The 22283-nt window shown below is 38.5% G+C and overlaps 1 protein-coding gene across 1 annotated transcript; it reads left to right on the forward strand.

The window, feature by feature from the left end:
• Positions 1-21393: 21393 nt before the first annotated feature.
• On the forward strand, positions 21394-21882 carry LOC145064196 (uncharacterized). Its single transcript, XM_079011686.1, has one exon. It carries the CDS (start codon positions 21394-21396, stop codon positions 21880-21882), a length of 489 nt encoding a protein of 162 aa, XP_078867812.1.
• Positions 21883-22283: the final 401 nt, after the last annotated feature.

The following is a 22283-nucleotide window of genomic DNA, read 5'->3' on the forward strand; positions in this document are numbered from 1 at the left end:
CACAAGTGTTATAAGACCTTAATGCATCAAAGAACACACCACCCATGAGTTTACGGCCGTAAGCTCATGGGGATAAAGTCTTAGGTCCGTAAACTTTATAAAGAGTTTACTCTTGAAGAGTAAACTCCCTATCTAGGCCATATACACCCTTAGATGTTACCCGGGACACTCCTAGCACTTGACCAAAGTGTTTTCTGCATTTTAGGATGCGTATAAGTGTTTAATTAGAATTATATTTACTAATTGTATCTAAACATATGTCATCATATGTTAATAGGTCACTAGGTGTGTTCAAGTCTTTACTTGACACCGAGCACCCAACCGACACTTTCGTTCGATCTGCTTACAATAGGTGAGTTCATACCCCTGAATTAACCTTTTAAATGTTTTTACATGCTTTTATGGGGGGGGGGATACAAGTTAAAACATGCCAGTTATCATATCAATCACATGTGATTGATAACCCGCATGCACAAGGATTTATTACACTATCAACTGTTTTACCAAGTATGATACTGTAAATGGTTTTCTAAAACGTCTTTACTTGTTTGAATCTTTTCTCAAATTGTCTCTCGCGCTGTATGTTTTACTTCAAATTCAGTTACATCAGTATTTTTAACAAAGGTTTTCTTTACTCATATTGTTTTATCAAAGTTGTATTCAAAACTTGTTTTATGAAATATTGTCAAGGATTTCTAAAGGTCTTCAAAGTTATTTTACAAAAGAATACCAAGTCATGATTTTCTTAAGTGTAAAGGTTTTCCAAAGTTTTCATCAAAGTTTCCTTCCATGTTTTTATACTTCTACTTTGTTAGATACTACTACTTTGTTATGCCTCTACTTCGTTAAATGCTCCTACTTAGTTAAATGCTACTACTTCGTTAAACACTTCTACTTTATTAACGCTTCTACTTTATTACGCTTCTACTTTATTAACGCTTCTACTTCATTAATGCTTCTACTTCGTTAACGCTTCTACTTCGTGAAACGCTCCTACTTCATTAATGCTACTACTTCGTTAAACGCTTCTGCTTAGTTAAATGCTTCTACGTCGTTAAATGCATGCCTGTACCTGTATAGTTATATAAATGATGTTTAAAGGACTTAGGAAGGCTAGTTCGCCCTATTTCCTTTTCCTCGTTTGGATGTGGTCTGGTGGCATCGGATATTCGTCCGAAGGTCGTTTAAACATTAATTATATATCAAGTATACATGTATAGACATGAAGGTTTACATCGATCAGTTCAGTTGTGAGTCTCTACCGTTAGTCCAGTGCCTCTAATAGAATTCAGATTACGAGATGCATCTTCAAGACGCGGATCTCCCCGTTGTCGAGTTGGTAACGAGAGTCTCTTGTAGGGAGAGCGGGCATTGTGTGTATAGATCTATACGATACTGACACCCCCGCACCCTGACTGCTAGCTACAGTCCACGCTCTACCAAGCCAAGGGGTGACAAATATCATATTTACACTGACGCTTGCAGGGCGTCAAGTACTCTAGTGTCGATCAGTATGGTTACGAGTATCTCCATGTTTACCTTATAATTCATGGCCTTAAGGTAACGATAATTAACACTGTATGCTGGAAACACACTCTTAGAATTGCTCTCTGTTTTAGACCTTGCTAGCTGTATCTTTCATTTGATATTGTATGGGGTCTGTGTTTCTTTGTTTTAGACCTTGCTAGCTGTATCTTTCATTTGATACTGTCTGGGGTCTGTGTTTCTCTATTTTAGACCTTGCTAGTTGTATCTTTCATTTGATACTGTCTAGGGTCCGTGTTCTTTGTTTTAGACCTTGCTAGCCGTATCGTACATTTGATATCGTCTGGGGTTTGTGTCTCCTTTTGTTAGACTGAGCCAGGCGTGTCGTTCATTCGATACTCTCCTGGAGTCTGTGTTTTCTTTTTCCTTAGTCAACAGTACTTTCTGCTGAGGCATATGTTATTTTCCCTATTGTTTATTCTCCTACTTACTTTAAAATCAAATACCGTATTTTGGTAATGATAGTATTTCAGGGAAAATTAATATTTAAAACATAACTCTGTCGAGTCTTGGTAGAAGACTGCCTTTATTTAGAAAATATAGGATTTTCTGGAAAGGACTCTAATACACTGTTGATTCTAAACTACTACTTTTATAAAGTTATTTGGATAAAATGCTCACTTACACAAATGACATTAAATACTTATGAACTCACCAGCGTTTATAAAAAATGATGATACTCGCTTTCAAAATAACTTGTATTCTCAGGTCAGCAATAGATAGGTACATCCCAGGAGCTTTTGGTGAAGACAGTTTAGTACCAAGCTGCACCTATATTATTACTTGTATTACTTTAATGTCTATATGAAATGTAAACCATGTAAAACTATTACTATTAATGTAATGTTTGTTATACTTTGATTACTATACTGCATTGGTTGTGATACTTGACATGACGTCATCCACCCAAGAACATTTCCGCCGTTCCGGTTTTGGGGTGTGACAGATTGGTATTAGAGCATTGTTTATAGTGAGCTCAGTATATCAATTCATAAAAGATATACAACCTATAAATACATAGGGATAAAACACTTTGACCAAGGATTATAATTTAAAATATAACCATATTTTACCAAAGTATAAGAACATCCAGAATCTAAACACTCGAACACAAGTATCACAAGAAGAGCAAGAATAAAAGTCTTCGGATGTTGAGCATTACCGTCAAACTTGGGCAGTTATGTAATCGTAAGCTGGAATAAATGTAACCTGATCAACTACATTTATTCGAGATGCGATGAACGTGTGCTTGGGAGTGATAGTGGTGTTGCAACGAGTCTGAAACTTACCAACTAGGAATGATAGATCCAAACATAAAGTTTAAAATACTATGGGAGTATTTTGGAATACTAAAAGACTCACATTAATCCCATAATCATATTCAGAAGATAAGAAACAAACAAGAAATTAAAATACCATAGGGGTATTTTAGGAACCATAGATAACCTTGTGTGAAGAACTAAAAAGATCCTTATATATAATAAGGATCCCATAGGCTAAGAATGTGTGGTTTCGCTCTACTTCCTTTTCCTTGTTGGGATGTGGATATAGAGTAGTATCACATATTCGAAGGCCTATCGAATCTAAGCCATATATGATTTGTGTACCCTATGTAATCGTAGCAGGACTCGATATGGATCACCCAGTGAAATGTTAATAATCTTTTAGGATTCTTTAGACATTTCCATTCTCGCACGAACCCTGTAGAAAGCCCTATCCACTTCAGTACTCGACATAAGAGTTAATTCAGACCCTAAAGTGGTTCATTGAGAAGATTTCTAGTTCGGAAATAAATGAACCAAGACGAGACTATTGAGACCACCAAGTGCCTATATCTTTTTAGGGACATCGGTGGGAAATTCGCCTAAGCTTCCGAGATTTCCAGTCATCCATCATGAAGTGATGACACCCAGATTTGGATTCGAAAGTAAGGTGGAGTAGAAATTCAATATGTCTATAGGAGAAGAGAGCCCTAGGTAACTACCCGAAGGAAACCAACGTCGGTCCCGGTCAAAGATACGAGGTAGACAGAGGGAGCCAGTATGTGGAACCCGAGAAGTATCTTTTCCTCGTGTTCGTCACGCTAATACACCCATAAAATAATACAATTTAGTGAGTTAGTGATTACACTACTCACGCTAGGTGTTAGGTAAATCGCCCTTTCCCGTTGCAAGTAATACGATTAGATCGGATCCCCACACCTCCATTGAGAGTGTTTAGCCATAAGTCTTCATGAGCCTTTCTTCCCGCGGTCTTCGTTCCGAATTGTTCTCAAATCTTTCCAAGCCGGAGAGTGAACCTTTCCCAGTATAAAGGTAACTCAGTAGGAATGATCCCCATCGTATGGCTTTTCCGATACTCATACTCCTACCTTGATACTCGGACTACATCATAGGGATGTAGGTCGACACTCAGACAGCCAATAACCGAGGCACGGGAAAAATTTATGCCTAATATAGTAAGGATAGATACATCCAGGGTTAACCATCGTCTCTCATCAGCTTGTGTTCCTTTCCGTGTAGGAAAAACCATGCCTCCGAAGAAGCGTAATCCATCCGCCGGCAAGAAACCGACTCTCTTATTCGATGAAGCTACTTTCCAAGCTGCAGTCTCGGCAGCCGTAGCAGCTGTCATGGCTCAACTAAATGCTAACAACGCCAATGTTAGCAAGAGCCCTATCGGAAATTCCGATCCTAGTAATGGACAACAACAACCAACACCTGCATACCCAGCCACCGAAGAACCTCAACCAACTCCTCCGAAGAGAAAGTTTAAGAACAAGGAAGGAAGTACCTCGGCTCAAGGACCTTTCGTGAGGCAACGAGATGAGACAATCAATACCCCTACCAACCCTTCAATCCCAACACCTACAAGACCATACCTATGAAACCTTCCCCACTGCAGCAAGTGTAGCTACCATCATCATGGTATATGCCGGTAACTCTATTGTGCTAGGTGCAACATGAAGGGGCATACTGCTTGCATCTGTAGAACCCCGGTTGAGTTTATTACATCAACTACCAATGTGGCAACCAATACAGTTTGCCACCTATGTGGTGAAATGGGACACTTCAAAAGGGACTGCCCAACTGAAGGAAACGACAAGGACACAGGAGGAGTCTGGCTCTACTACTTAGGGAGAAGCATCAAGGAACCCGGTAGATTTTGGTATGTCTCTCGATCCTAGATAACTAACTGAAAACATTAAAAGACTAATTCTAAATATAATTACTTCCCCATTAAGGCGAAAGTCGCAGCACTGTTATAAAATTTAAAATTTCATCAGGTAAAACTATAATGGCTAGGTATATACGTTACGGCCATGTATAATTGAGATGGATAGACCTAGAGTGAGTGAATGCCGCCTCATTTCCTATTCCTCGTTTGGTTGTGGATTTAGGGCGGAGTCGCTCAGTCAACAGTCCTCCCCACCTTAATTATACGTGACTAGTATATGTTAGGCGATTATAGAAATGCCTCGTGAGAATCCATTCATGAAAATGTACTCTACTCAGAAACACTCAGGACCCTCTACAGTTCTGCGTCGACTCTATCGGTCCAAGTATCTGCGACACTGGTACACGGGACGAAACCCGAGACGCCTAGAACTTGTGTGCCCATTCGGCACATGACCCTATTGACCCTCATTCTATATCATGTCGAAGTATGCCAACTTTGATGCCTCTATCGATCATGGTTCGACTTAGTGCAACCGTGTGTAACTCCCTAGTGTTGTGTAAAAAGAACTTTCACCGTAGCCATTTCGGCAAATAAAGGTTCTTCCGAACCTAAACAAAATAAAAATAATAAAGACTAATACGATCTGTTAGTCGTCACTCATATTTCAAACCTTCCGAAGTACCCAGGAGAAGAGTACCGCGCGCTGTTAACCAACCCCTCTTAGACAGATAGAAACCAAAGCGAAAGGCACTGCAGGCATTCCTGAAGACGATAACCACCCAAAGCAGACACCGTAGAAACCCAGAAAGACCCTTCGCACCTCGCAATCAGGTTCATGAACCCAAAGGATAGAACTCATGGAACCGACTACTATAACTGAGTATATGCATAAGAGTGGTATATAATTGAGATAAAAAAGATTTAAGATGTGTGCTTCCTCCCTACTCCCTATTCCTCGTTGGGTTGTGGGTTTGGGGTGGAGTCGCACAACTGAACATCATGCCGACCTCAATTATATACGACTTGCATACACCAAGTATTAGTGGTTAAGCCAAGTATGAGCCCTACCACAAACCACATAGTAAAACCCTTCATCCTATTCCATAGAATAGGAGCTAGATTCAAGAGAACCACGGCGGGTTGAGCTACTATAATGACCGCAAATCCGAAATTTGTTGTCATCCTGGTTAAGCCAACATAGTAGCTAACACCCTCGGTTGGTAAAGAAATCTGAGTCGTAAGAGTCAAGGACATTGACTATGACCATCCATTCACGCTTAATCCCCCTAATTAAGCATCTCAGCGGATATCCTAGAAATCCAGAAGCTACGATAAGTTAAACTTGGAAAGAATGGATGAGGAGATTAAAGTTCCGAGTGATGGAACCCTATACTCACTAGATTTGACCTAGATCGAGAAAACTCAGAACCTTTGGAAGAGTAGTTGCAGAAGATGTTCGCACTACTCAGGCACTTCGTCCACCCCGTTACCGACGATTAGTGCCTAGGACCCTCCGCCTTCTTACGTGGAGGAAATCATCGTCGCCTTGTAGACGATGGACCGCATGCTCCGAAGTGAACACTAGAATACCGAGAACCACAGGATAACCTCCGCAGCCAAGAATACTTGATCAAAGTGCGAAAGTAAGTTGCGTTAAGTCTTATCACCTAGATCCCGAAGAGATTATAGACTTGACACCAGTCTAGGTGTTAGTCGATGGGTTACACAAGAGCACGCGCTTTCTGCAACTGAAATAAACCAACGCCTTAGAGAATAGGGCATGTCTTAGAGATTCATTGGACTACTAGGTGCTCCACGAACACTATCTCGCACATAAATAGTAGAACCACCTCCCGAGATAGTCCAACACTTCGGAAAATCTCTAAGGATTGAGTTAGCCCGGAGCAGAGCCTGTTGTTCATGAAACAACAAGACAAGTAAGAGCATGATCCTTTCCCGTTAAAGATCATATTGTGAAAGCGCTAACTTGACGATAATGTAAAGTTTAAAAACTTTCTAAGCACTTGTCTGGTGAAACCCTATCTCCCTGACCCTGAGGGTTTCCGTTAGAAATATCTCAAGAATCAGAAGTGCAAGTTCATTTTGCACAAGATTGAGATAGACACTCTGTAGCAAACAGATACCCGTAGTCATGCAATCCATCCGATGATCTGGGAAACCTCTGAAAACCAAACAGTAGAAACACGAATCCAAGGCCAACCCGAGCTTTCTAAGAATCAACCTGAAGGACTACACTTTCAGTATGAGAGAGAACGGTTGGAACATCGGAATGGCGATCACGACAGTGATGATCTCGCCATAGAAGTACCCTATGTTCTAAGTACTGAAAAGCTCTACCCTTCCGAGAGCTTAGGACCATCCGAGATTCTTTACGGAGATTGGTCCAACCCTCGTCAGACCACTACTACTTTCGGAAATTCCACAAGTTTCACCCCAGATCAATCCACTTCTTAGACTTGATAAGTGTTTGCTCGACGTCACTCTTTGTATCCCACTCATCTTGATAGAAACCATTAGGAACCCTAACTTCGTAGACGAACCAGTAGGAATCGCTAACTGCACGAATCAAAATCCGCATCCCGTAAGTGAAGTTCGTTAGAACGCCAAGGCAAAGGCCAGAGTTCATTCGGGAGTGCGAGGACCAACCAAATAGGAAGTACCCTCATATCTCTACTCGATCATTCATACCTATTTCCTTGCCTAAACCTGAATTTTGGGACGAAATTCCCTCTAACGGGGGGATGATGTGACAACCCAAAAGTTCCCGTTAGTTTTAAACGCCGAAGTTTATTTACGTCAAAAATTAGCCAAATTTATCCCAAAAATATTTTTGACCAGAATTAAACCCGTTGGAATATTTTAAATAATATTCGTCAAGCAAAAATAAACTCGTAAATTATCTTTCCATTTTATTGGAAAAAGTCTATTTTTAAATTACGACCATTTAACCGGGTAAAAATTTTAAACCTCGTTAAACATAAGCATCGGGTAGTCGTATACCGGGTACAACACCCATGCCCTATATAAGGGAGGGTGGACACTCCTTAGAACCTTTTTACCACCTAGACCCACTTTCTCTCTCTACTCTCTCCTCAAGTCCGATTTCACCTCAAAACCGTAAGTTTCCGCTTCCAAAACGTAAGTTCCCTTACCCTAACTTGTTTTAAACATCATTGCTTGTTGCTATAGTTCAAAAATCACTCAAGAAAGCCAACTAAAAGGAGTTCACGGCCTAAGAACCTCCTTAGGCCGTAAACACCTAAAATGGTGCCAAAATGCCCAAAACTCCCTCCTTTAGACTTAGAAACTAGTTTTGGGTTAAACCTATAAGTGTTTGACCCTTGAATCATCAAGTTTGGGGGCTTGAAAGAGGGTTTACGGTCCAAGCATATGCTTATACCGTAAACACCCTCTAAATATGCAAACCAAGCCCAAAAGACTTCCAAACCTCATTTAGGCTTAAGATATGACTAAGGGACTTACCATTTCGGACCCAAACATCATAAATTGGAGGGCAAACTAGAGTTTATGGCCCAAGCATATGCTTAGACCATAAACTCCCCTAAAACATGCCAAATGAAGTTTCAACTCCCTAAAAAGCCTTATACCCTCATTAGAACTTGTTAGGAATGAGCCAAGGACCTTGAAATCAAAGAATGGAAGGTGTCCAAGAGTTTACTACCGTAAAACATGGAGTTTACGGCCGTAAACTCCTCAAGGAGTGCCAATGGACCGTAAACTCCTCAAATGGTCCATTTTGAAGCCTTAAACCCTTCATAAGCCCTAGAATTGAACCTACCCTAATTCCACAAGTGTTATAAGACGTTAATGCATCAAAGAGCACACCACCCATGAGTTTACGGCCGTAAACTCATGGGGATAAGGTCTTAGGGCCGTAAACTCTATAAATAGTTTACTCTTGAAGAGTAAACTCCCTATCTAGACCATATACACCCTTAGATGTTACCTGGGACACTCCTAGCACTTGACCAAAGTGTTTTCCGCATTTTAGATGCGTATAAGTGTTTAATTAGTATTATATTTACTAATCGTATGTAAACATATGTCATCATATGTTAATAGGTCACTAAGTGTGTTCAAGTCTTTACTAGACACTGAGCACCCAACCGGCACTTTCGTTCGATCTGCTTACAATAGGTGAGTTCATACCCCTAAATTAACCTTTTAAATGTTTTTACATGCTTTTATGGGGGAATACAAGTTAAAACATGCTAGTTATCATATCAATCACATGTGATTGATAACCCGCATGCACAAAGATTTATTACACTGTCAACTGTTTTACCAAGTATGATACTGTAAATGGTTTTCTAAAACGTCTTTACTTGTTTGAATCTTTTCTCAAATTGTCTCTCGCGCTGTATGTTTTACTTCAAATTCAGTTACAACAGTATTTTAAACAAACGTTTTCTTTACTCATATTGTTTTATCAAAGTTGTATTCAAAACTTGTTTTATGAAAGATTGTCAAGGATTTCTAAAGGTCTTCAAACTTATTTTACAAAAGAATACCAAGTCATGATTTTCTTAAGTGTAAAGGTTTTCCAAAGTTTTCATCAAAGTTTCCTTCCATGTTTTTATACTTCTACTTCGTTAGATACTACTACTTTGTTATGCCTCTACTTCGTTAAATGCTCTTAATTAGTTAAATGCTACTACTTCGTTAAACACTTCTACTTTATTAACGCTTCTACTTTATTATGCTTCTACTTTATTAACGCTTCTACTTTATAAACGCTTCTACTCTGTTAATGCTTTTACTTCATTAACGCTTCTACTTCGTTAACGCTTCTACTTCGTGAAACGCTCGTACTTCGTTAATGCTACTACTTTCGTAAACGCTTCTACTTAGTTAAATGCTTCAACGTTGTTAAATGCATGCCTGTACCTTTATAGTTATATAAATGATGTTTAAAGGACTTAGGAAGGCTAGTTCGCCCTATTTCCTTTTCCTCGTTTGGATGTGGTCTGGTGGCATCGGATATTCGTCCGAAGGTCGTTTAAACATTAATTATATATCAAGTATACATGTATAGACATGAAGGTTTACATCGATCAGTTCAGTTGTGAGTCTCTACCATTAGTCCAACGCCTATAATAGAATTCAGATTACGAGATGCATCTTCAAGACGCGGATCTCCCTGTTGTCGAGTTGGTAACCAGAGTCTCTTGTAGGGAGAGCGGGCATTGTGTGTATAGATCTATATGATACTGACACCCCCGCACCCTGACTGCTAGCTACAGTCCACGCTCTACCAAGCCAAGGGGTGACAAATATCATATTTACACCGACGCTTGCAGGGCGTCAAGTACTCTAGTGTCGATCAGTATGGTTACGAGTATCTACATGTTTACCTTCCAATTCATGGCCTTAAGGTAACGATAATTAACACTGTATGCTGGAAACACACTCTTAGAATTGCTCTCTGTTTTAGACCTTGCTAGCTGTATCTTTCATTTGATACTGTCTGGGGTCTGTGTTTCTTTGTTTTAGACCTTGCTAGCTGTATCTTTCATTTGATACTGTCTGGGGTCTGTGTTTCTCTATTTTAGACCTTGCTAGTTGTATCTTTCATTTGATACTGTCTGGGGTCTGTGTTCTTTGTTTTAGACCTTGCTAGTCGTATCGTACATTTGATATCATCTAGGGTCTGTGTCTCCTTTTGTTAGACTGAGCCAAGCGTGTCGTTCATTCGATACTCTCCTGGAGTCTATGATTTCTTTTGCCTTAGTCAGCAGTACTTTCTGCTGAGGCAAATGTTATTTTCCCTATTGTTTATTCTCCTACTTACTTTAAAATCAAATACCGTATTTTGGTAATGATAGTATTTCAGGGAAAATTAATCTTTAAAACATAACTCTTTCGAGTCTTGGTAGAAGACGGCCTTTATTTAGAAAATATAGGATTTTCTGAAAAGGACTCTAATACACCGTTGATTCTAAACTACTACTTTTATAAAGTTATTTGGATAAAATGCTCACTTACACAAATGACATTAAATACTTATGAACTCACCAGCGTTTATAAAAATGCTGATACTCGCTTTCAAAATAACTTGTATTCTCAGGTCAACAATAGATAGGTACATCCCAGGAGCTTTTGGTGATGACAGTTTAGTACCAAGCTGCACCTATATTATTACTTGTATTACTTTAATGTCTCTATGAAATGTAAACCATGTATAACTATTACTATTAATGTAATGGTTGCTGTACTTTGATTACTATGCTGCATATGTTGTGATACTTGACATGACGTCATCCACCCCAGAACGTTTCTGCCGTTCCGGTTTTAGGGTGTGACACAGCGAGAGAGTGTCGTGATACTGCGGGGAGCCGTAGTATTCACTGGTTAGAGAGAGTGTGTTGTGATACTACAGGGAGCCGTAGCATTCACAAGACAGTGATAGAGTATCGCAAGACTATAGGGGAGGCCGTAGTACTCAGTAGTCGATAAGGGTGAATACTGTTCTGTCTGGAGCTGTAGTATTCACTAGTCAAAGTATGGTGTAGAGGAGTTTTTAGGCTTTGGTAGCCTTACCACTTGAGTCTTTAGGGGTCTGGTTGCCAAACCATGGGCGAGACGGGGGTCTCCGTGTCAGTCGAGAAATTGTTATATCCCAGGTTTAGTAGGGATTATCGTAATCGGAAGGAATTGGAGAGATGGTGTGTGCGTAAATCCGTGAATTTTGGGTCATGAGTTAAGTACTAGATTGGAAATGAGTGGTTCCAATTCTGCTGTTGAATTAGACTCTCGATCTCGAGTCTGGATTCATTCGTGTATTAAGTAGGCAATATAAGGTTCCAGATTCATGGATGGGTTAAAGGGGGTATTGACCTTCATCTGATATCTTAGGCCGGAGTGGATCAGTTTCATTGGTATGGGAAGAACCGCGAGACGCATGGAACTAGTGGGTGGTGGACGACAGAGGTCAGAAGTGAGACGATTTCAGATGAGTTGTAGCATTCTCTTGGAGTAAAGCGAACTTCATGATTTGTGTGTCGCGATGAGCCGAGATGTTATCGTGAGAAGGAAGTCGGTGAGGCGTTTTTGGTTTGCGATGAGTAACCTTGGGAGGTTCATCTTTTGGGTCGGGAGCTGACCTGATGCTCAGTGTTGAGGGGGATAATTGAGAGGAAGCTGGGGCTTATATCTATAGGTATCAGAGGATGCTTCCAAGCGAACATGATCTTTTCTTGTGTTTGAGTTTTGGGGTTCTTTCCTTCCAATGAGTCCTGATAGCTGTTCTGGCGGTGGGTCCTTAGGGGATTATGACTTTTCTGTTCCTTTTGAGTTGCGATTGGGATCGATTAGAGAATCAGAGTTGGAAGAGTGTTCTTAGGATCTGTTGGCTGATAGGCGATTAGCAGGATGATGTTTTGAGAAGGTGGTCTAGCAGGGAAGTTCTACCCTATAACATCCTGTTCTAGATAGTTTGTGATTTAAGGCCTGTGGGCCTTAATCCGAGTATGAGAAAGGTTTAGGCCCTTTTGGGATGTGGGTAAGGTAGGTGGTGTGATAAAAGAGTTAGGTTTGTGCTTTAGAGCCCAAATGTATCGCTAAAGGCGTTGGTTCGGGCTTTTCATGAATTTTGGGTTTGATTTCGAGTGGGCTTCAGGAGGAATAAATTTGATAGAAGTGTAGGGCTTCTCGTTACCTTTTCACGGATATAAGGATCGTCAGAAACGGATTTATAACGAAGAAGTTATGGCCTTCAAAGGTTTTGTGATTTCAGGCTTAGCCGAGTACGCTGGGTGTACTGACCAGGGTTGGTTGCGAATGTTCTTCGGAGTACACTGGGCGTACCATATGTATGTTAGGCGTACGCTGTTCAGACCTGAACCCTATTTTAGGGTCTTGGACCCTATTTAAGGTCCTTATCTCATCACCTAACCCTAATATCTTCAGCCCCCATCCCTCTAAACCCTAGAAATCAACCCTAAGCCTCCATTTGAGTTATTCTTGAGCATTTTCGTGGTTAAGTGGAGTTTTTGGTGCATATTGTGGAAGAAGGAGTTCCTTGAGGAAGCATTGCTTGGCTTGGAGCTTGTGGATCCAAGCCCTAATCATGGTGATCTAGCTCCAGAGAGCATAAAGTTTGAATCTTGGTAGCTTTCTTATGTGGATCTATTGGGGTGATCACTTGTTATGTTTGGCTTTTGAAGAAGGAGCTTTGAAAGAGAATAGCTTGAGCACCTAGCTTTTGATCTATGTTCTTCTCTTGTTGGTGCATCTTCCAGAGGTATCAAGTTTTGAACTTGCTTATTGTTATGCTAGTTATTGTTTTGGGTCCCAAAGCTTGAGGCTTTATGAGTTGTTGCACTCCAGAGCTTAATAACTGTCCTTTTAAGTGTTTCTAGTGGAGGGGATCCACAAAAATGAAGTCTTGATCGTGAGAATCAGCCCATGCTTGAGATATGAGCATGTTGAGTTAAGAGAGTAATAGTTTTGTGTGTTGTGACCTAATCAACCATGTAAAGGCTTAAAGTCACTGACTTTATGGAGTAAGAGCTATAAGGGAGTCCAGATCTAAGAAATGAGCTAAGGTCTTAACGGGTTAAGACTAGGAGAATGGGCTAGGCAAAGTTGAGCGTACGCCCAATGTAAGGTCCACTATGCCCCGCGTACTGGGTTGGTGTCCCCGATTAGTTTCGTGCATGCGTGAGTACGTTGAGCGTACCAAGGGAGGTACGCCCCGCGTAACCTCACTGTGGACTTTTGGGCTAAGTCTCATATTTGGGCCTTGAGGGTTGGGCCTGAATCTTTGGATTTGAGCATCAAAGACTTTGATCAGAGAAATATTATATTGTGCTTTGGGCCCTTGTGTTGGGCCTGTCGTTTAGATTGGGAATTGGGCCTTAGGAGAGCCCATCTATTATTGGGCCTTGGTAGGCCCAATGGATTTTAGTTCATTGATGGGCTGGTTAGTGGACTACCTTTAGACCTAATGAATGAGAGTATGGGCTTAATTTCTGATTGGGATATTTGTGGGTTTGGCACAGAGTTAGTGGCCGGTGTGTAGCAGCAGCGTTTATAGAGGCTGTTCATCATCCGAGGTGAGTCTTCTCACTATACTTACCATGAGTGGCATCCTTGTGTGACTGAGATGTCTTATGTGCTTATTTTTGTATTGTGATATTCTGCATTATGTCTCTGTGATTTATGCTGAGTATTGTTTTTATGAGCTTATTGAGTTAGGACCGGGGGGTCCACCTGAGTTCTGGGACCGGAGGGCCCCACTGAGACACATTGACCGGAGGGTCTTATCTGAGTATAGCCATAAGAGTATGTTGAGATGTGTGTGGTATTTTGGGGAACTGACTAAGCTTTATGCTTTCCGTGTTATGTGTTATGTGTTTCAGGTTCTTATCAGGATCACAGGAAGGCACCGACTTGATTGTATACACCAGAGAAGGAGTTATGTTCGAGGATCCTGGATTATTAATTAAATAATTACGGAGATGTGTTTTGTAAATTAAATAAATGGGGATTTCGAGAAATATGTTATGAGAATTATGCGATTTATAAATGAATTTTTTTTTTTGAAAATTTACGGTGTTACCGTCTAGATATGAAGTTACAACTTCAGATCATGCTCAAAACTAGAAATAACTCCACAACAAACTAAAAATAGCCATAAACCTTTGCATGAAGAGATCTAACTAGAGAAAAGTCAAGGTAACGACTTGTTACCTTCAGATGATGCTAAAATGAAGTAGAAATCAGATCCACAAGCTTCACCTTGCTCCAAGCTCCTTAGACTTGAATCTCTCTTAACAAAATCCACCTTCCAAGCTTCTTAACACACAAAAATGGAGAGTCGAGGCGATTAGGGTTTTCTGAGCTCAAAGGGGGATGGTAAAGGAGGCAGAGGGAGGACGATGCCCCATTAAATAGGGTGTAGAACCCTAGAAATTAGGGTTTCATTTTCCAACTCCTACTCGTCGAGTTAGGGTCCTCCAACTCGTCGAGTAGACGTCCTAAATCATGTAGCTTGATCTGCTTCTACACAATGAGTTGGGGCATCCAACTCGTCGAGTATGTCTAAGAATGTGAATATAAGCTTTAAATTTTTATACCTAGGAGTCGGGGTGTCACAAATCAAAGTCAACACAAATTTGTCAACTATAATCACAAAAAGTAATAAACACGTCCTAGACGTGTACTAAATGTATACGATAAATCATATTAGCAACAATCGACCTTCTGGAGGTTGTTCCGTAAACTCCCGCATCATGGCTTCACAGTTTTTTCGTTGGTTGTTAATATTTATTTGCATAGTTTCTAATTTGGCATGTCTTTTTGATGTCTTTTACCAGTCTGGTAAGAGGTTGATAAGAGGTCGGGTCTGACTTTGTCATATTCAGACTATGTTAGAAGCATCTGATTCAATAGTATAGCCTCTAATATGCTTCTTACTTGAGGTGTACGCAGTATATTCATGAATAATGAGTTGGTAGAAAACATGATCCTTCGTCTTCAATCAAGGTTTCTAGGTATATCCATTACATATTCCTTAATTGTGAGGAGATAAAGTCACTTTATCTGGGTAATGATAACAACTAAATAGTGAAAATTCAAACTTTAGACTATTGTCAAAGTCGTATTTCATTTTTGTTAATTGCATATGTTGAATGGAAAGAAAAAAGGATCAAGATTGATAGGATAACCAAATAGCAAAGTAATGTAATGAATAATTGCATTCTATGACCATGTTTGGTTGGCATGTAGGAAATAGAATGGAATGAATTTCCATATAGATCTTTTATACTCTATTTTATATATTATTTGACTATAACTAAATACTAACTAAAAGATAAGTATAACATGCTCTTCCTACTGTGAGGTTACTGGAGGAGGGAATGTAATAACATGCTCTGAATCCTTGACCTTTTCAAAAAGTTGCCTTCCGGAATCCTGTTTAAATTCTGTCAATTCACAGAAATAATCAAATAATAATAATTAATTTATTATTCTCTGTCGGTCAAATCAGGAAAAAATTAGACGATTATTTAGTATTAAACAGAATAGTCAAAATACGAACCGAATTTCATTGACCGTCATATCATAGGTAACTACTTCTAACATATCCCGACGTAGCAAAACTACAATGTTGTTGTTTAGATTCATCAACATTTTTCTGCAATATTAAAAAATTAAGTTAAATGAGTTTATTAATTTAATTACTTTTATCTGAAACTACATAATTACTCACCAACATTTCTACAAGCTTCATAAATTTTGCACAAAAAGCAGGTAAAGAACTCATTCTAAAGTTGGTACGTAAGGAGTTTTTTATATGCTATTTGCAACTTCTTTAGTTATGATAGAAATAATCATGTCATGAAAAAATATATAATTCAGTGGCAGAATAAAGGTTCTTAAAAAAGTATATTCAAAAGGGTAACATAAACAAGCTTTTTTCAAACATCTCCTACAACCATATTATTCAAGACGCATTTGAAGGTTTCATGGAATTCAATAATAGCACACTTCATATATTCATCGGCACATATATTGTAACGCCCGTAGATCCGGGCTAGTCAATTTATAGATAATAGTGGTCGAAAACGAATTTTCGGTAAAAGATTATTTAGAATAAATAATCTTAACCAAGTTGTACTATATGTTACAAGGTTTCCGTACATATAAAGAGCGCCGAAATCCGAGTTATAACGAAGAAGTTATGACCCGTCGAAGTTTCGCTACAGAACCGACACGACACCGAGAAGTGTAAATAGTGAATTTATGATAGAGCGAGATTTAGACTTAGCAATCCAAATGAAAGTCGTAGAATACGTTAAACCGAGAGCGTCCAAAAAAAAGAACACCCAAATCTGACTTTGTATGAGGAAGTTATGATTTTTCTAAGATTTAGCATAGTAGTGCACAGCCCGAAAATTTGAATTTTAGATCGGTCGATTTTAAGCCAAAATAATCTAAACGAGAAATGAAGATATCGTTAATAGGAGTTAAACGATAAAAAGACAGTAAAAAACGAAGCTCGTATGCGAAAGTTATGGACGAAGCTTAGTCACTACTCTTCGAGCGCGATAAATTCGATACAGTTTTATGAATCCGAGATATAATGAGAATTAGCCAACGGGGTCTAAATGAAAGTTGTAGTACTCGTAAATACCAACGCATGGATATAAATAAAGTCGGAAACGGAGCTCGTATGCAAAATACATGGACGAAGCTTAGTTAGTCGCTACTCTTCGAGCGCGATGAATACGATACAGTTTTTGTAAATCTGAGATAGAAGGAGAATTAGCCGACGAGGTCTAAATGAAAGTTGTAGTCCTCGTAAATACCAACGCGTGGATATAAAGAACGTAGAAAACAGAACTCGTACGCGGAAGATACAGACGAAACTTAGCGACTACTTTACTATAAAATCCCTATAAATAAATGGTGAACCCTTCATTATTTCTTCACACCATAAGCATTTTTTTTCTCTCTCTTACTTCTCTCTAACCTCCCTAAACCCTTCTCAAGTCTATGGAACCTCCCTAGCACGAGAAGAAAGCCCCGGAGCGTCCGACGGCTCTGAGAAGAAAAGCTTTCGGCTCGGAAACGCTGCTCCAGCGAAGCCCGGTTTTTAATAAAAACCCGCTGTAAGTGAGCTACGCCTATACTATATTTAATATAGCTTTTATTTAATTATAGTAACATTATTAGGACCTTAAAATAATTATTTGGGTTATTATTATGAGTTATATTGAGTGTTATTTAACGCTTATATAATAGTAATAATAGCTAGACTATTAATTAGTCGCGGTTAACGTTAAAACTAAACCCTAGTGGTATTGATACTAGGTTTTGTCGAGGAAAATTGTTCTGAGATAACGAAGTGATGTCTGAGTTCGGAATCACCACCTAATCAAGTGAGTGCATAGTTACTTTCATCTTACACATAGATATGAAGTTATATAAATTACGTGCTATGTGTGCATATTATCTGAGTACTTGCTGTCTATGCTAGTTCAACGATTTTATACACGTTTTAAAGGATTTAAACTGTATATGTATTTTATATCTACAAAAATGTTGGGGTAAAACATGGGTAGATGTAATAGATGGAATATAAGTTGGAAGATGAGTTGAGAGGTGTTATATAGACCACGAGGTGAGGGTGAGAGGTGAACGATGTGAGAAGCCTTTTCCCAAACGATGGCCCCGTCATTCAGAAGAGTATGGATGACAACCACGGACTATTCTAGACAGTCCAGTGGAACACTAGCAGGCTCGCAACATGTAAGTGTTGTGAACGATGTGTTCACCCGGTGTACTCTAAACCCTGGCGTCCATGCAGACTTGGTGCCTCAACCTTGGTGATCATGCAAACTTGATGCCTAAACCTTGGTGATCATGCAGACTTGATACCTAAACCTTGGTGATCATGCAGACTTGATGCCTAAACCTTGGTGATCATGCAGACTTGATACCTAAACCTTGGTGATCATGCAGACTTGATGCCTAAGCCCTGGCGACTATGCAGACTTAGTGCCTAAACCTTGACGACTATGCAGACTTAGTGCCTAACCCCTGGCGACTATGCAGACTTAGTGCCGGTTGTGTAAACCGTAGCAATGATGGACTTCGTGCCGATTCCTTAGGATGATCCTTAGGAATGAATGAACGAGGAATAGTTGATTCTTAGGGTAGATCCTTAAGACTAAAGAAGATAATGGGGATGGGTAATTGGTTTGATTGTTTGAACATAATAAATACATTATTGTGGGTTGAAAACCCTATATACTCACCAGGTTTCCCAACCTGACCCACTCAGTTTATTTATGTCACAGGTGTTGTCATGAAGTCACATTACACTGAGAGATTAAAGAGAGGTAGATCACTAGTAAGTTCTGTTTATGCTTATGTTTATGTATTGACGATGACATCCCAAACGTTTTAAAAGAAATAAAATACGTTTCTTCGAAAATGTTTTGATAACGTATTTATCATGTTTTTCTGGGAACAAATTCCGCAACATTTTTATGAAAAGAAGTACTCTGATTTTTATAAAGCATAAACAAAATCGGTCTTTTCGGGCCGTGAAAATGGGGATGTCACATATATGCTTCCATAGGTTAGAAGCATTGTATTTAAATTGAGCTTCCATATCAAGTGTCATTGGGATCTAAGGCATAATTAGATGAATAGTCATTAAAAAGACTAAACTAACGTTGCTAGCAAGCAAAAATGGGAGCCATTTAAATACTATAAGGCTTGGATTTGAAGAATATGGAACTAGAGTCAGGTTCATTTCTCTGTAAGAGCAAAAGTACATGCAGTTAAGTTTCAACTCGTTATTTAAAAACTGTTAAAATTGGTCAAAGCCAAACGGTCTTTCCTGTCACAAAAACTGTTAAAACTTGTTTATGTAATATAGCATACCATATTTTTTTTAGAACGACAAATCTACATTACTCCTATACTACTCCTAGTACCACCTATGTCTCCAAAGTGTCCATAAAGTAAACTTGTGTAATAAATATGTGATATTCATTAAAATGAACAAAAAACTTAGTGATAAAATTTGAGAGTTATAAGCATATTAAAGGATAGTTTAATATAACATACCAAGTATATTAACAAGTTTTTATGATTTGGATAATCCAAAAATAGTTTTAACATCTATACCAAATACATATATACTTATAGCATCATACTTTTACTAAGCACTTGTTACAATTTTAGCATCTTTTAGTAAGCTTACATATAGCCTACACTTGCATACTTCTTGGGTGAATTTTAGGCACATATTAAGTGACTTATAGAGCATTTTATTCAACCCTTAAGCTGTGGTTTCAGGAAAAAAACGCAAGGGGTATTGTAGTCTTTTTTATGGCTATTCAAGCTAGTATTCACGTGGTGTTGTAAGCAAAATTAAAAAACATTACATAGGGACTTACGGACCGTTTTAATTCACTTAAAGACAACCCCAATACAATGTTTTGACAGCAAGAATTTCCGAAAAAATAATGAGAATAAAATGTCTTGAATTACCTGGTTTATGTAGACCAAAAGCGAATAAATTCACCAGGTCTTATAGCCTCCTATACAAGAAGGATTAAAGCAGAAAACGGGATGTATAATCACTGAAACATACCTAGAATGAGGCTGGAGGTTTGCCTTAGTAGAAACCCTTCTCCTCCCTCATTTCTCCTTTGGTTTCTTCTTCCCTTGGCACGTTCCTTCCCTTCTTTCCTTCGTTTTTGTTTCTTGATCAATAGCATCCCACAAATGTGTTTTGAGTGAGTTTTTTAGCCCTTCCATGGAAGCCCAATCGTGAAGGTATGCATGATTAAAAGCTCCCGTCGTTTCTTGCCCTCTTGCCCTCGTAATGGGAAAGGCGTATGGGGGCAAAAGAGGGAATGGACTTTTTTTATTATTAAATAGACATTGCAGTAATAATTTGATTCAATGTTTTTTTTGAAATTAATAACATAGAAAGAGGGAATTAATTTTTTTTAATTTATTTGGAGGCAAATAAAAAAAATATATACTCGAGGAAATTAAAATTGATAATGTAACTTTTGTAATTTATAATAAGATTTGCAACTTTTTTTTTTGAAAGTTACACTTTTCAATAAAATTTGTAACTTTTTAAAAAGAAGTTGCAATTTTTAGTAAAGTTTGCAACTTTTAAAAACAAAGTTGCAATTTTTAATAAAATTGACAACTTTTTTAAACAGAGTTACATTAAATCTTCTAATGCAACCTTTTTGTTCAAATCTTCTAATGCAACCTTTTTGTTCAACAAAACCTCTTTATAATCAAATGCAACTCTTGTGAAAAAGTTGCATATAAAATGTCGCATTAGACTCAGTTTTTAGTAGTGTGTATGTGTGGAAAACAAGGAGAATTAGAAATGGTTCATTGAAGATTTTTCAGAAGATTTGCAGTGTTTGAATGAATGAAGTGGTTTGGTTTTAATTTCTGATCAACACAAGGTATGTTTCAAAAAATATTAAACATAGTATAATAAATATTTACATTTCTAACTCCATTCTTTCCTGTTACATATGAAGGGTTTGGTTGAGGCAATCAAAGAAGTATTCCTAGCAGCAGAACATATGCAATGTGCTAGGCATATATATGCCAATTTTAGAAAGAAGTTTAGTGGAGCCAAGTTTGAAAATTTGTTTGGAGAGAAAGCAAGGCAACAACTGAAGCACATTTTAACATAGTCATGACATAGATTGAAAAGTTGATTCCTGAAGCCGTTATGCATCTTATGGATAGAGATCTAAAGACTTGATCTTTAGATTTTTTTAGAGTTCACAATTCATCTTGTGAGTCTGTGGAGAATGGATTTTCAGAGTGCTTTAATAGTGTCATTTTGGATGCTAGGAAGAAACCAATTATCAGCATATTAGAGGACATTCGTATATATGTGATGCAAAGGATGGTGAGTATGAAACTAACAGGTCAAGGATGGAATTGTTACTCTGTTTGTCTAAATATCAGAACAAGATTAAATATTCTAAACTGACCAAAGGTTTGTACACTTATTTATTCATACATACCTTACCTCTCTCAACTCTAAATATTTGAATTACATTATGTAGGCATTGGCGGGATGTATCTTAAGGAGGTATGAAGATTGAAACAAGGAAAATGGATGATTTGTACATTGTTGATGTGATAAAAAAGGAATGCGGTTGCAGGTTATGGAAACTAAATGGCTATGGTTACGTTCATTCAATAGATACATTAGCATATTTAAACGTTACACTTGATGGACCATATGTAGACCCATTGTACCTGGGAGCCTTCTTCCATAATTCCTACAAACAATCCATTAATGGCATGAATGGAATAACCATGTGGCCTTTTACGTACTATATACCTCCATTTCCTCCATTGAAAAGAAGAATGCCAGGAAGACCAACCATGAAAAGAATAAGGGATTCTTCTGAAATGTCTGGAAAACACATGGTTTCAAAGGCATGGAAAAAGGCTTCTTGTGGCATATGCAAACAGAAAGGACACAACAAGACCACTTGCACTCAAGTGCCAAGGCCTCCTAAAACTAATGTCACAAAGAAACAAAAGGTTATGCAAACACAAGAGTCAGTGAATATGCAAGGGGGGGTGGAAAGATGATGTTATGGTTGATGCAGTTGATCCACAAGCTGAGGAAGTTGTGAGGGTAAACGAATCCGAGGAAGTGGTGAGGGTTAATGAAGGTGAGGAACTGGGCAGGGTTAATGAAGTTATTAGGCATGTGTATAGTAGAGGTCAACCAAGCAAGAGGAAAAAGTCTGAGAGAATTCTTAAACTAAAGCTTGCTAAAAGGGTTGATGATGAAGGTAGTAGTGTTGATTCGCTAATGGAATTGGATTAATTACAATCTAATTGTGTGTTTGTTATGTGGATTAGGTAATGTTATTAATGTGGCCGGGAACAAGGGAATTTATGTTATGTTAATCTATGTTATACTAATCTTAAGATTTGATATGTGGATTGGTGTATGTACTTACATTATGTATGATGTTCTTTATATT

This window comes from Lactuca serriola, chromosome 7 (genome assembly GCF_051521515.1).
Source record: "Lactuca serriola cultivar US96UC23 chromosome 7, Lser_US96UC23_V15, whole genome shotgun sequence".
Lineage (NCBI taxonomy): Eukaryota > Viridiplantae > Streptophyta > Magnoliopsida > Asterales > Asteraceae > Lactuca > Lactuca serriola.